We start from the raw sequence: 14,660 nt of genomic DNA on the forward strand, positions 1-14,660 counted from the left end.
GTCATTGCTCTTAATTCTCCTGGAGACCCCCTAGTTTGACTTAGAGGGTCTGTGAGGGACAACTGTAACTACTTGAAAGGGGCTTTTAGTCAGAGAGACTGTGATCTTTTGATTTTTCTGATGGTTTAGCAAAGGTTGTACAGTCACACATTCAGCCTTTTCTCTCTGCCACACTTTCAGCAATCATTTCTGACTTCTAACATCTTTGTCACCTGGAGAGGCCAGGAACTTTCAAAATCATCTGGTTCTGATTCCTTTTGGTTTAATAGTTCTTCCTTTAACTATTTCCTCCCTCTTGCATGTTACTGTAAGGAGCCAGAGAAACAAGGCTACACCTTCAACACTTCTCTCAGTAATTTACTGAGCTGTATAGCCAATGCTCGTCACTTACAAGCCTGCTTGTCACATCTCTGCAGGACACAATTTCACTAAGCTTTCTGCCACTGCAAAACAAGGATCTCCCTTCCTCCAGTTTCTAATAACACATTCCTCACTTCTAGCTGAGCCCTCACCAGTAGTCCTCCAAGTCCAGATTTCTACCAACCATCAGTCTGAGGAAATTTAGGCTTTTTGAGGAGCATGTACATCATGCTCCTCAAAATTCAACCCACCTATGACCCCTGCCTGATCCCAAAGCTGCTTTCACATTTCAGGTGTTTGTTTCAAAACCAAAATCCGCAGTCATTTTCTATTGCTGTGTAACAGATCACCACAAATTTAGTATCTTAAAACAACAGCCATTTATTATCACATAATTCCAGCAGCCCGAGCACTGGATCCTCTGCTACTATCTAATGAGGTACCATCAAGGTTTTGGCTGGGGCTGTGGTTTCCATCTGGTTCTCAGGATGCTCCTCCTAGCTTATTTAAGCTGTTGGCAGAATTCAGTTCCTTACAGTTGTGTGACTAAGGTCCCACTTTCTAGCCGGCTGTCAGCCAGGGATGCTCTGAGCTCCCAGAGTCCACCCCTCTAACAGGCAGGCAGTTCACAATCTACCTGTTCACTTTCTTCCTCCAGGCAGCAGTCTCTCTGATTCATGTTTCACTTTATTTTAGAGAGCTCACCTGGTTAGGTCAGGTCCACCCAAGATAATCTCTCTTTTGGTAAACTCGAAGTCAATTGATTAAGGGCCTTATTTATATCTGCAAAATAACTTTTGCTGTAGAATGTCAGTTAATCACTGAATGATATGGCAAGTTATTCAGAGGTTCCACTTATCTCAAGGGGAGGGGGTTATAAGAGGCTTCTACAACAAGAGATGGGAATCTTTTGACTTATCTCAGAATTCCACAGAAACCTTTAAGTCAATTCCTCTTTGAAATTACATGTTATTGTATGTATATTTCTTTATTGTAAATAAATCTTTAGTTTGACTCAATAAGCTTTTGTTACAAATTAGTATGAAACTAAATACATTATCTCATTTTAGCAAATTATTGTAAACAATTTCCCCACAACCTTAAAGTGGACAATTTGCTTTTCATCTCTCTTTACTTGCATGTCTGTTTTTAACAGAAGTATGCTGCTCATTAATTGGATATTAAGTGCAAAACTCTAAATGAGAGCAGAAGAGTAGCTAAGATGGAACTTCAGAAATCAAAACTAGATATTATTCACGTTATTTATCCATTCTAGTTACTTCAAATTCATGTAGCCCAGAAAAAGATTTGCTCAGAGAATTTGGCAGGTAACTCAATGTGAACAGGCACATTTCACTAATATTTCCATTATGTATATTCCATACTTAAATATACAGTTCTATCATAATTGACTGTGAATTTTCATGTATAATATATAAAGTATACTCAAAATTTAAATTATACTAACTATAATCAAAATTTTTACAAATTTCGATGATTCTTTAGAACAAGATCAGTGACTATAAAAAATGATGCAAATATGTAAAACTATATTATTATAGGCACTCAAATTGAGTAACTAAAATAAAGTATAGCACAGTTTCTATAATCAATGTAGGAATTATTCAGTGTATCACTTATTCATCTCAAATTGGATTCATTCTTCTTTATCAACAAGTATGTTTCTAATCTGGTTTTCCCTAATATTTGTTGATTTTTGATCTAAGAAAGCAAATTAGTTACAATGGTTAATAAATCCTACCATTAGTCTTAGGATACATTTAAATGTTAAATGTTGGTTTCTTAAAGAATATAAGCCAAAATTAATACTTAATTTTTGAGGTCTTTTTTGGGGCACCCGTATGTGTGACTTCATTGGATAAATTGTTTATGAGTGAACTGAGTGTTTTGAGTAATCCAAGTGCAAAGTGCCATTTAGGGTATTAAAAAGACTATAACCTAATTAAATAAGACAGTGCCCATTTGGTAATAATACTGATTTTTCTCTCTTGTCCCCAGGTTTCAAAATTACTGTATAGGACGTAGTCTGGATACTATTCGTCTGAAGAAAACATTTTTTAGCAGCAGCCAACGGCAGTATAATATCATTAATCAGGGCAGCAATCTTGAGCAGAGCTCAGACAAAGCTGAGGTGAAGAGTTAGCAAGACAGTAGAGGCAGAAGTATGATATTTATGGGAGCAATCTAGGCAAGACGCATTTCTCAAGTCTCAGTTGAAGGTAAATACTTCTATTCAGTGATCTTATATTCTTCTAAAATCAGTATTATAGAATATATTTTGTTGTTGCAAATGTTGGCATTTAACTCAGACTTTATAAAATGCTTCTAACGTGCATATGAAACCTAAAAGTCTGGTGACTTTTGTAATGAGAATTTCCATGCCTCATTCTTTCCCTTTTCTGCAACTTATTCAGATAGAAACGTAAAAATATGATGATTTGAAAATATATTCCTATTTGCACCATTAGTTCCAAGATTAGTATCTTCCAGAAGACCCTCATAATAACTTTAGTTTAGTCTAATATTTGTAGTCATGTGGAAGTGGCATACTATATGATTATAGCATGTAAGCACGATATGTAGACAGAAGATGAAGTAGATAGGACAGAAGAATTGGAATTTAGTTTGTAAAGCACATAAAACAATGCTGACCTATATAAGTGATGCATAAAGGCTACTTATTTTTATCATCATCATCATCATCACCATCATTAGAAAATAGGAGCTCTGTCCCTAACTCAAAAGTGGCAAAGTTATCCACAAGAGACTTTATGAGGTTAGGAATCAAACCTTACATTCTTGCCACAGTGCTGGTAACAAATCATTAAGCATGGGGTTGAAGGGGTACAGGAAAAGCCAGTTAACTTTTCTGGATCTTATCCTTTTCTGTTTGAATTCACAAAATGTTTGCGATCAAAATAGATTGCCTCTAAGCTCTCCTCTAACCCCTAAAAAACTCCCATGGTCCTAAACATAGATTTTGACAGATATTAGAATATTGTCGAATACGCTCTAAGTGTTTCTCAACACTACACTGGAGATACTATCTTATAAATGTAGGAACCAAGAAAAATATTAAGGTGGTTTCTTATTATTTGAGTAAGACAAAGCTAGTCATTGATTTCACATTTGTAATCTATGTGTGTGGGTATGTACGGAGTAAAGATTAGAACCACCCATTTCTGAGTAATAGCATTGATTGAGGTCTACTTCTTATTTTGAAATTTTCATCTCATATCTGTAATATCTTGATTTCAATACAAAAAAAAACCTTGGTGTACACCCACATACTTTATCACAGGATGACTTTGATCTTAGGCATATAATGGTAGAATTCTGCACAATTATGGCCGATGCAGAAAAAACATCATAACAAAACTGCATAGGCACCATGACACAGAGGATAAATTTGTTTCAATCAAAGCTTATTGTAAATTTATGAGACATTCACAGAGAATGCCATTGTAATACTCATCATTCAAATGAGAGTGATAACCCATCCACTGTATAGGAACGTAAAGGGTGGGGTGATTTCTTCCTATGGAGGAAGAAGGTCCCATTTCTTCCTCTAGATTAGTCATTGAAAAGTCCACCCCCTTGAGTGACTTCTGGAGATCATTTAATTACACGCATGGAGGCTCTATCTTTTAGCCCAAATAGAAATATTTCTAATGATATATGCACAGTATGCTATAATTCACCATTTCTTGTATAAGTAGAATTTTAAAGACTCATAGAACTGAATCAATCTTAGAGTTGAAACGGACCTTAGCCGCTCCTTTCCCCTACCTAATGTAGACATTTTCCCTGTGCCATTCAAGCCAGATGATAATCCATCTTTGAACCAAATCACCCCTCTATCCAGAGTCTATATCCTCGACGGGAATCTATTCAATTTTGGAATATCACAGCTCCTATGAACTAGACATTTTTTCCTAAATTGCATTTAAATGTTTCCCTACAATTAATTTAACAAACATCATCTTACCTTTCAGACACTAATCCCTATTACTGCACATAGTCTAAGGTAGTGATCATATTTTGAAGAAAAAAAAATCTCTAATATTAGTATTCCTTCTCCTCTGGCCTTTCTCACAATTCTAGATGCTTCTGCATCCTGGTCAGCCTCTTGTAATTGATTCCTCTCCTCCCCATTAATAATATGCAGAAAAGAACAGGCTATGCAATTTGCATTTTGACTAGTGCAGCTTCCCATGAGACTACCCTCTTTGAGCTGTTTATTGCACTTTTCTTAATATAAGTTAATATTGCATAAGATATTTTTTGTAAATTATACAAAAAGTATTGGCTCATATTGAGTTTGAATGAAATAAAACCTTAGGAAGTCCTAGGAGTCAAGATTCCTCTATACTATTGTGGTTTACTTGATATTTGAAACATAAGAATATGTATTTTAATTTATCCCTACTACATTTTATGGTGTAGCTTTGATAAAAATTGCAGATTTTTGTGATATTTTTTAAAACTTGATTATATCATCTAACATATTAGCTTGTTGTTAGTGCTGTCAAGTCAATTCTGACTCCTAGTAACCCTGTGTTAGCCCATATTAGCTAGCCCTTCCATATTTGTGTCTTTTAAATTAGATAAACGTTCTCAATATATTATTGAGCCTGACAAGAATATTTAATAAAGTACACTCTAACCCCTTACCAAAGGCACCGTCTACTGGAAACGGTAGAGCAATCAGCAGTGAAAACACCAAATGTGCTATCTTACAGCCTGAATTTCTTCATATTCTAGTCAAGAAAATGACAAGAATCTTTTTTTGGCCAAATACCTTGCTGAAAAAGAGATGTACCGCCTCTAACACTTTGATCAACTACTGTAATGAGGACGTAGATAGTAACACGCTGTTTAAATCTGAGATAATGTTGGGAGAGATATTTAACACACTCTGTGATGGTATCAAGATCTAGAAAGATTGAGTGATGTTCAGTTCTTCTGTGCCCTAGAATTCTCCAACTGCATAATTAGAGAGGAATTTAAAGACAAAACTTTCTACTTACTATATATGTAAAAGAATTGCCTAATATATTTAACATTTATGAACTGAAAAAATATTGGCTACTATGCCTATCATTGAGAAATCCTTGAAATTTCCAAAATATTTTATTGTCTTTTCTATTTAAAAAATGCATAGTTTCAAATTACAAGGTGCTGATTCCTTAAAGCTGAACTTTTCAGGATTATTTTTCATTTGTATAAATTTATTAAACATGAATTATTTAAGGTTTCTGAAGAACACTCCAGAAATATATCTATTAATATGACTCATTATTTGTTAGAATATAATTTTGTAAAATTGCTGTGCATTGCACATAATCCCGAGTATCACCCATTGTGCCATTTTAAATATTTTCTGAAGCTTTTTCTATTTACTCTCTTCCCAAGCAATTTTCTCTTTGCCTGCTTTAATTTGAAATCAATGGGACTGCAACAGAAGCTTACTAAAGAGAACTCAAATATTTTTATGTAGGTTTTTAAGATTTAAACTCAAATTTCATCACAAGCTGCTGTGTCAATTCCATATGCTTCATACGAACTAAACCAAAGACAAACAAAAGTCATCATTTCCAGTTGAAGGATGTGAACAGTCTTTAGCAAGGCTACGATGCAGATGCTGAAATTGTTAATCAAAATGTAATATGTAGCTCCTTCCTGTCAATGGATCAAAATGAAGGACAGAGCCTCTCAGTGATGTTAACCACTTATTAAGGCACACACTGCTGTGCTCACACTGCATAAAGAAAACACCATGAACAGCTTAGGAGACTTGTATCATATGACACATTTGAAGGACAAACAATCAAATGCAGAGAATCTTACGTTCTTGAAACGATGTGAAGAGCATCTGAAATCGGCTGTTCCTACTGCCCTCATCGGCCCACAGGCGGATCACCCCAAGCCCTGTGCGGAGCATGACGTCATTAGCCACGGTGCTACAGAACTTAGCTCTCAGATCCTCCACGGAGCTGCTGCCATCATACACGGCCACAAAATTCCTTTTGCATTCATTTGAATTCTGCATCTCATAGTCCAAGAATCGTAAGTAAATCTGTAAAACAACCACAAAGATACAATAATTTCCCTGAATCAAAATATGAAAGAGTTCTGTAAGTTCCAGAACGTCCTTTCTCTTTCTCAGTCTCACAAGACAGTCCTGATTGCAATCAGTCTTATTGTTTTTCCCCTGTGGATAATAAGAAGACGCATGACTAAAATCAAATTGTGCTTAATATTTTTTTTCAAGTATTATTACCTTTTCTTTACTTAAATATACCATTTCCCACAGCTGACCATTTTGACCCAAATGATCCTTATTTCTTCTCATAACTTATTTGGAATCAGTTATTAGTTTTCATTAGTTTGTTTAAGTAAAATAAAGTGAAATCAAAGACTATCTTTTGAACCATCTCTATTTTCCTTTGGCATTAATAGAAATTATTTATTTCCATACATTTTGGAAATAAATTAGTAAATAACTATACTACTTCATTTTTGAGGTAGAGTATATTAGAAAAAAAAGAAAACAACAGAGCTAATCCATCATCATTCTCACTGTAACACACAGTCAAGCCATTTAGCTAAGTCCACATTAATGATTTAATTAATGACATTAACATTTAATGAGTAAAAAGTACTGTGCAACTTACTTTATAGGTTATTTTTAAATACTCCCAACAACTCCATAAAGTTTTATTGTCATATTGAGATAAGGAAACACAGAGTCAGATAGTATAAGTTGGAAATGAGAAAGGAGGCCCCTCTAACTCCCTAGTCTGTAATCCTTCCACAATCTGACACTGCTTCAGACATACTGTATTATGATCAACAGACGCTATTTGACTTTGTTCCCATGTGCATTAAAAAGTCACAAGCAAATAATTCAAACAAATAGTATTTCAAGCAAATACTAAAATGTCAGTTTTGGGAAGTTATATGCAATAATTCACAAAACAAAGTATTTATAATATAAATCTAAACTATGACATAAAAGCACAAGATAGTATGTTGCAGACTTATAAGGAACTTAAAATGTGAAGTCCCAAGTCAGGAAATCCTCATGTAAGTTTGAGGAAGAAGAACAAAAACAGAGAAATGGGGGGAAACGCACAAAATTGAGAAACAACGTTAAGTGCTTGAGTTTTATCATGCTTTATTGGTGAGGAGGTTTTCATATGTAGGCAACTCGTAACATTTCAGTTGGAAGTGTGGACAGAGATAACAAAATGGAGTAACATATGTCAAGGCTTCTAAAAAGGAGCCAGGAGACCATTAAGGAAGTGGTTCTTTGCACGCCTCTACCCAGAGGGAATGTAACTTTGAACTGTGCTTCACTGCTGTCACCTTGACCTTCTTTCAAGAAATATGCTTCCTCGCACAGAAAAGAACTTTTACCTTAGAGATGGCCTTAGCAAGCAGTCACATATAGCCAAGAAGTAAGAATTGTTGCCAGCACCAATCACAAATCTTGCAGAACAACCTGTGTAATTTATCTCTTTTTGCCTTTATAAACCCTCTCTCCTTTGTCTTCCTTGGAGCACATTTTGGGTTTCTACCTGAATCTGTGTCTCCCGAATTGCAATTTTAATTGCCTAAATAAGAATCTGCTGTTTGAATTGTAGTGGATTTTTCCTCAGTTGACAGAAGCTATCCTAAAATTTCCAAATACTTTGATGCTGACTTGATATTAACTGCCATCACTATAGCCTTATACAACAACACACTAGGAAAGCCTACATTTTCTTTATTCCCAAGTTATTGCTTTATTTTATTCTATTGAAATTTCAAATATTACTCACATAAGAGTGTGATCTACTCTTCCAAACAAATGTTACATTCCTGAAAATTATCCAGAAAATTCCAAAAAAGACCACTTTAGAAGGCATGTCTGAAAATATTAAACCTTTCAAGTTTTTACTAACTAGTTTGATTTTCCACTTTTCACACGGATTTGTAAAGAGATTGGGTCTTTCAGATGACCTTTACCAGGAAGCTGGTGCAAAGGAGACAAAACAGCCTGCTGAAGGATAGTAAGCAAGTGAATGTGGAAGCCTTAAATCGGATCAAAATCCCTACGTCTTGTTTTAAGGCTCTTTTCACCACACCACATCGCCCCATCCTGACTAAAAGTAAACAAATTGAAAACACTATAAACATATAAATATGTATAAAATCTAAGTGCTCCTATAAGGTAATAAACTTGTTAAATGCAGCAAAAATCAAATAAAGAAGTATATTCTCAAATACTATACACTAAATCTAACATATTTTATTAGCCCTCAAAAGAATATGCAATTTCAATTGTAAATATATAAAGTTACCAATAGGAGAAAACACTGGTTGGGGTAAGTGGAAAGGTTCCTTTTGAGTGTCATGTAAAGTAACCCCTCCCTCCAGTGTTCTTACAAAGTTATAAAAACCAAACGCTATGCACACAGAAAGAAAAATAATTCCTTAACCATTTGACTACTTCAAGAAAGATATTTGATAGCCTGATGTTTTCAGGTTGAAGTGTTTCAGTGGCCTAACCTGTCTGAAGAATTATTTCAAATTTCTTTCTTACGCTGCATATAGAAAACAACTGAAAGTGCTGATCTGTTATTTGTTTCGTATTGGCAATACCTTAAGGCATTGTGCTATTGCATTATTGTAACAGCTAGATCTTAGGTTAGCATGAGGGAAGCCATCTTAGGGAAAGGCAGCAACATTGTGACTGTGACCCTGACTCACTAGTCTCCATGAATGCCTTCTGGCCTGCACGTAGCCTAGATGATTAAGCACCTTTCGCTTTTGCAAAATATATGATCTGCTAGTTCTACGACTCTTGCTTATATATATCTCCCAGCTGTGATAAGACAATAACCTTGTTCTCTGAGTTCCCCAGGAACATGACGACCTCCAGAAAGAAAATCTGTGTTGGCACCCATTACAAATGACAGAAGAAAGAGATAATGAGGTGGCTTGAAGTCTATCAACCAGATGGTTGACATCCCTAAACCCCCTTCTTCCCTGCCCATTTTCCCTATGTAACTGCCTCAAGATTCTGTATGATTTTAAGATGGTTCTTTAGTACACTAGTCTGCCAGCTTCCGAATATGCTTGCTAATCATATAAACTTTCCTTTCTCCACTACCAGCTTGTTTCCAATTGATTGACACTGGATTGCTGTGAGCAGAACGAGCCCCTTTCTGCTCGGTTACATTATTTCACTCAAATCTCTCAACAATAGACACTTGTAATAAGCATTTTAAGATGAAAAACTGAGGTTTAGAAAAACCAAATTTTCCCAAAGTGACATAGGCCCTGAAGTGATTGGTTGGTATTGAACTCAGATCTGCCTGACACTTTTTGCTCCTTATTACCATACTATGCAGCCTCATATGAAGTTTAAAAAAAAGAAAAGTCTCTCAGACTTATATTCCAGAAAGAAAGTTATAATCTTAAAGAAAACAAACTACAACAAAATAAATAAATAAGCAAGCAAAGCAAAACCATTTCCATTCTCCTAAAGCAGCTAAGAAAGACATTGAGTATCGAGATATAAATGAGATTCAAAGGAAATAAATGTGTCCCTCTGAAATAAACAATTGTCTTAAATTTTCTTAAAAAATATGGTTATTTTATAGAAGAGTATTGCTATAGTTAGAAAGGTCATTTGCATATTTGGCGCATGTGTTTTCATTTGATAGTTCTAGAGAATATCCGTATTTTCCATGTGAGGTGATGGATTTGCATTTTTACATGAAGTGCAATGACTGAAGTCTAACTACCTTCTAAATTTAAAAGCTGTTCTTATTAGACAGAACACTATTTATAGAGGAAGTGAACAATTACAGTCACTAGATTTTAGATATTCACTTCTGAAGCATTCAATTATTTTTTGAATGTCTTTTTTTTTTTAAATCCTTCAAGAAAAGAAATAAAATATTCCAGTGGGTATTAGTTTTACTGGGTGCAGAGCTGTTACTGCCAAACTCAAATGCCATTAGCCAGAAAAGTGATCAAGCTTCCCGCACTAGCTCTAGTATACATCATATATATATGTGACCCTATAAAAGCCCTCTGATATGATTATTTAAATGATACTATCTGGTCAGCTTAAAGCTTGCGCCATAATATCACCGAGGGGAAGAGAGTCACATGACAGGGTTTTTATTTGAGGTAGAAAACTGCAGAAAGCTCTTCAGTCTCTCCACTGAAGAAAAGGGAAAATGATAAACAGAATAATATATAACTCCAGTAAAATAGTCAGATTACAATCTCTTTTCAGTGAATCATTTTGATGCATTCTTCTTTCTAATGGATCACAAAGTTTGAGCTGACACAATGATTTATTGAGCAGGACATGGGAAGCTTCAGAACATATAAGCAATTTCTAGTAATATCTATCTTCCAAATCACACTAATATGGAGAGCAGAATCCCTTTTGTATACTTAAAGCAAGTAATTCTAGCTAACAATTTACTAGGTAATATATTCACAAACGAACATTCAATACCAACCATTCCTCCCCTTATGACACAATGATAGGCAGATAACAGACATTGTTTGGGGCACTAATTGAGGACTTACCAGAACAGTTTTCTCTATGGTAAATGAAAATCAAACACACCACAGCCTGAGAAAAACTGCCCATGGTTTCAAACTACTTTACACTTTGATAAATAAAGCCACATTCTAAAAAGTGTATAGTCCAGGACTTCTGAGCTGCTGTTTTATTTGTGACCGGACATGCCAGGCCTTATAATTTTAGGTACGCTAACCCATGAATTTGGAGCAGTATCCCTTTTATTTGGAGGAGAAAACCAGAATATCATACTCTTTTCTGTAATGTTGAAAAAACACATTCTATCACAAATCCTGATATAACAACATAAAATGATTTCCTGTTATGCATAGAAAGTATCAAAATATTTAAAGTCCATCTGAGTAACCCTCCAACATCTGGAGATTGTTGAGAAACAGATTTCATTAAAAAAAAAAGTTGAACCATACATTTTCATTGGTAGTTACCTCACCAGTTAAAATTTTCTTTTTGTTTACCCAATTTTCTTCTCACTTTTGGAGATAGTGAGGGCAGACTCAATCTTTAGAACCCTAAAACTTGTTGTTGTAATCAATTATGGTTTCTACCCTTCGTCTGTTCATTGGTTTTCTCCTTGCTCCATAACAAATTCCACACATTGAGCAGCTTTAACCAGCACCCATTTATTATCTCTGAGTTCTGTAGGTTAGAAGCAGTTGTGGACTGGCCATGTTCTCTGCTAAGGTCGAATGAGGCTGAAAACCCAGTTCCTTGCAGTTCTAGGACCGAGGTCCCTGTCTTCTTGATGACCATTCACCAGGGATCACTTTTATCTCCTGGAAAACGTTCTTAGTTCCTCTGACTCTCTGACTTCCACTTTTGCACACAGCCAGAGAAAACTCTGCTTTTTAAAGAGCTCGTGTGATTAGATTAGGCTTATCTGGATAAACTCCCTTTTAATTAACTAAAAGTCGACTGATTGGTAACCTTAACTGCATCAGCAAAACCCCTTTTGCCAGGCAATTTAGCATAATTGGGTGCGTGATATTTTTTTCATAGTCACAGGCCCATTGGGCTGGAAATCTTGGTGTCGTCTGGAGATTCTGCCTACAACAATTAACTTCATCATATAACTTTAACACAACTTCACTACAAAATATTGACATTATATTTGTCAAGTTTTTATGTTTATTTTACCTTAATTTTATTCAAAACATTTTTGAATTGACGAAATATTAAAAATTAATTTGAAGTTTTAAATGATGGGTAATTACTAAAAGCTAGAGTTTTATTCTCCCAAGACCTTAATCATTAAATTAATTATCTTCATTTGTACTTTTGTAAGTATCTCTTTTCCTGTCTTAACAAATTTGACAATATCCCCAAATAGTGTGGTTCTATAACATTACACTGGACTGGGACTCAGGAGATGATCTTGCCTCTCAGCTCTGTTACTAACTGGCCAAATATCTGGGCAAGTCATTTATCATAGAGTTATCGAGTTTTTGTCTTAAAGGGAATTTAATATTATATATGCCAAAAATGACTTGATTTTTTAATTATTATACAAAATCCCTGCCAAACTTTAGTTGGATTCCTCCTGTGGAATCTCATTTGATCTTTGGGCAGCTCCATTTTTAAAACAAAAACAAAAACCTTCTCTATATTGACCCAAAACTGTATTTCTCTAGTTTCCAGGATTCAAATAAATCGCAGGACTTAAAACCACGCAGATTAAGCCTTATCCTCTTATTCCTCTGTCATATGACAGTCCTTCAAATGTTTGAAGATTGCTACCAGGTCCATTTTTCTAGGTACATATCAGTTTATTTTTTCCATGAGTTTTAAGTGAATGACAGACATTTTGCTTGGCACTGGGTATCTAGAGATAAATAAGCCCCAGCCTGCATGGAATTAACATTCAAATAGGTACCATGATTTGATCACCCAACATTCTTTTCTGGACCAGATCCAGAACTGAACACCATAATACTCTTCTACCATCCTTGCTCTAGGATCTGTATAAATACCAAATAGTTGCTTACAGAGGCATATTTCTACATCCCATTGTCAATCCATATAGAAATTCATTATCTGACTCTGCTTATCCACCTGTTAAATGAACTAATCAGTAACAAACTTTTAATATTCTTTCTGGCTTTGGTGTTCCAAATTCTAAGGAATCTGGATTAATCACTTTCTAATTAAAGGTGATTATCTGTATTACTATTCTCAAACAAAGGAGAGATCAAATATTATGTTTTATATTTCCCAAAAGGCTAAGAAGACATATATACTTGATATAAATTTTAATAGAACCCAAGTAAGCTATTTAGCAATTTCATTGTGCAATATGTTTCAATTACTAGTTATCATTCAAATATTCACCATGAGCCATTTCAAGTTTAACCTGTGCTTTGATAGTCTATTCTCATAAGCTTCTAGGAACTCCATAAAAATAGAAAGCCCACATAGGCAGCATCGCCAGTTCTTGCTATTCTTCACAGTCATTCAAAGCCACTTCCTATCCTCTAACCTTTAATTTAACAGAGAAAGCCTGTCACAATAGAGCCATCTTTGTCCAGCTCTGCGGGCGACTTCCCCTTTGGGTCACAGAATGCCAAATTCTGTAACAGACAGGTACACTCGGTGTTGTTGGTCTGGCATTGTACAAAAGACAGCCTATTTACGAGCTGGAAAAAAATGGTGTGTGTTTATACTCCCATAAAAGCTCTGTCTTTAAGACCTCAGGGAGAAAGATGCTGGTTATGACAGTGAGGTGGCGCTCAAATGCTTCCCGTTGAAAAAAACATCCAGAAAAATCTTTCATTCATAGAGTTTAAGGAAAATGAATAGCACTTGCCTGTGAACCCACAGGTTATGTAAGAGGGCGTAATAAGCTGTAATCTAGCTCCCTTGTAATCTATGTAGTGGGCTGGGTTTTATGCCTTTGATTTTTTTTTTTTTTGAAGGAGGAATCACTGTATCTTTCTTCATAATGCAATTGATTTTTTCAAAGATTTGTTCAGATGTAAAGAGATTTGCAAGTGGCAAAGCTGCAACCTGGACCACGGTCTCTGCATCTCAGTAAGGAGGTTTGGGGAAAGTGTGCCACACTTCCAAATTATATGCAAACCCCAGAGACATATTCACGGGAAAATCGAGTGAAGAAAGACAAAAATGTTTCTTGAAATACCAACTTCCTCATGACTCTGATTTTTCCCTCATCCTGAATATTCAGCCGCCAAATTCTACTGTATCTATCTTGAATAATTCCTTCATCTGTCTACCATCATGGCCTGGCCTCAATCACTGGGATTAGCTTCCTATGAGTCTTCTGCTTGCAGTGTTAACACTTCTGTCCCTATATAACAGGGAAAAACTATTTTTCCAGAATGCAGATCTGATCATGTCACATTCCTGCCTCACACTCTTCCATGTGATGAAAATAATAATAATAAGTTTTCACATTTTGAGGTATAGGGGGAAACCACTCTGGTTTAAACCTGATTCGGCCTAAAACTTGTTGTTTCCCAGAACAGCCTGACTTATGGCCCACCAAACATGCATTATAACTCTGCTTCAAATGTTTTCCCAAAGCAAAGAATGCACCCCTTAAAGATAAGGATGAATGTCTCCCTTCCTCTGACGCCAATACCAGTACTCCTTTGAAGATAAGCTTTTCTTCCCAGAAAACCAAAGTCAAGCTGACCTGCTGTGTATGTGC

The 14,660-nt window shown here is 35.5% G+C and overlaps 1 protein-coding gene across 1 annotated transcript in view; it reads right to left on the bottom strand.

Moving 5' to 3' along the window:
• NETO1 (neuropilin and tolloid like 1) overlaps positions 1 to 14,660 on the bottom strand; it is a 106,028-nt gene that overhangs the window by 23,082 nt on the left and 68,286 nt on the right. Inside the window, exon 7 of the mRNA XM_004422633.3 lies at positions 6,232 to 6,460. Within this exon, the coding sequence (XP_004422690.1) occupies positions 6,232 to 6,460 (229 nt within the window). The remainder of the gene's footprint in view (positions 1 to 6,231; positions 6,461 to 14,660) is intronic.

The sequence above is a fragment of the Ceratotherium simum genome, chromosome 14 (assembly GCF_057802395.1).
Source record: "Ceratotherium simum simum isolate JZ-2026a chromosome 14, ASM5780239v1, whole genome shotgun sequence".
Classification (NCBI taxonomy): Eukaryota; Metazoa; Chordata; class Mammalia; order Perissodactyla; family Rhinocerotidae; genus Ceratotherium; species Ceratotherium simum.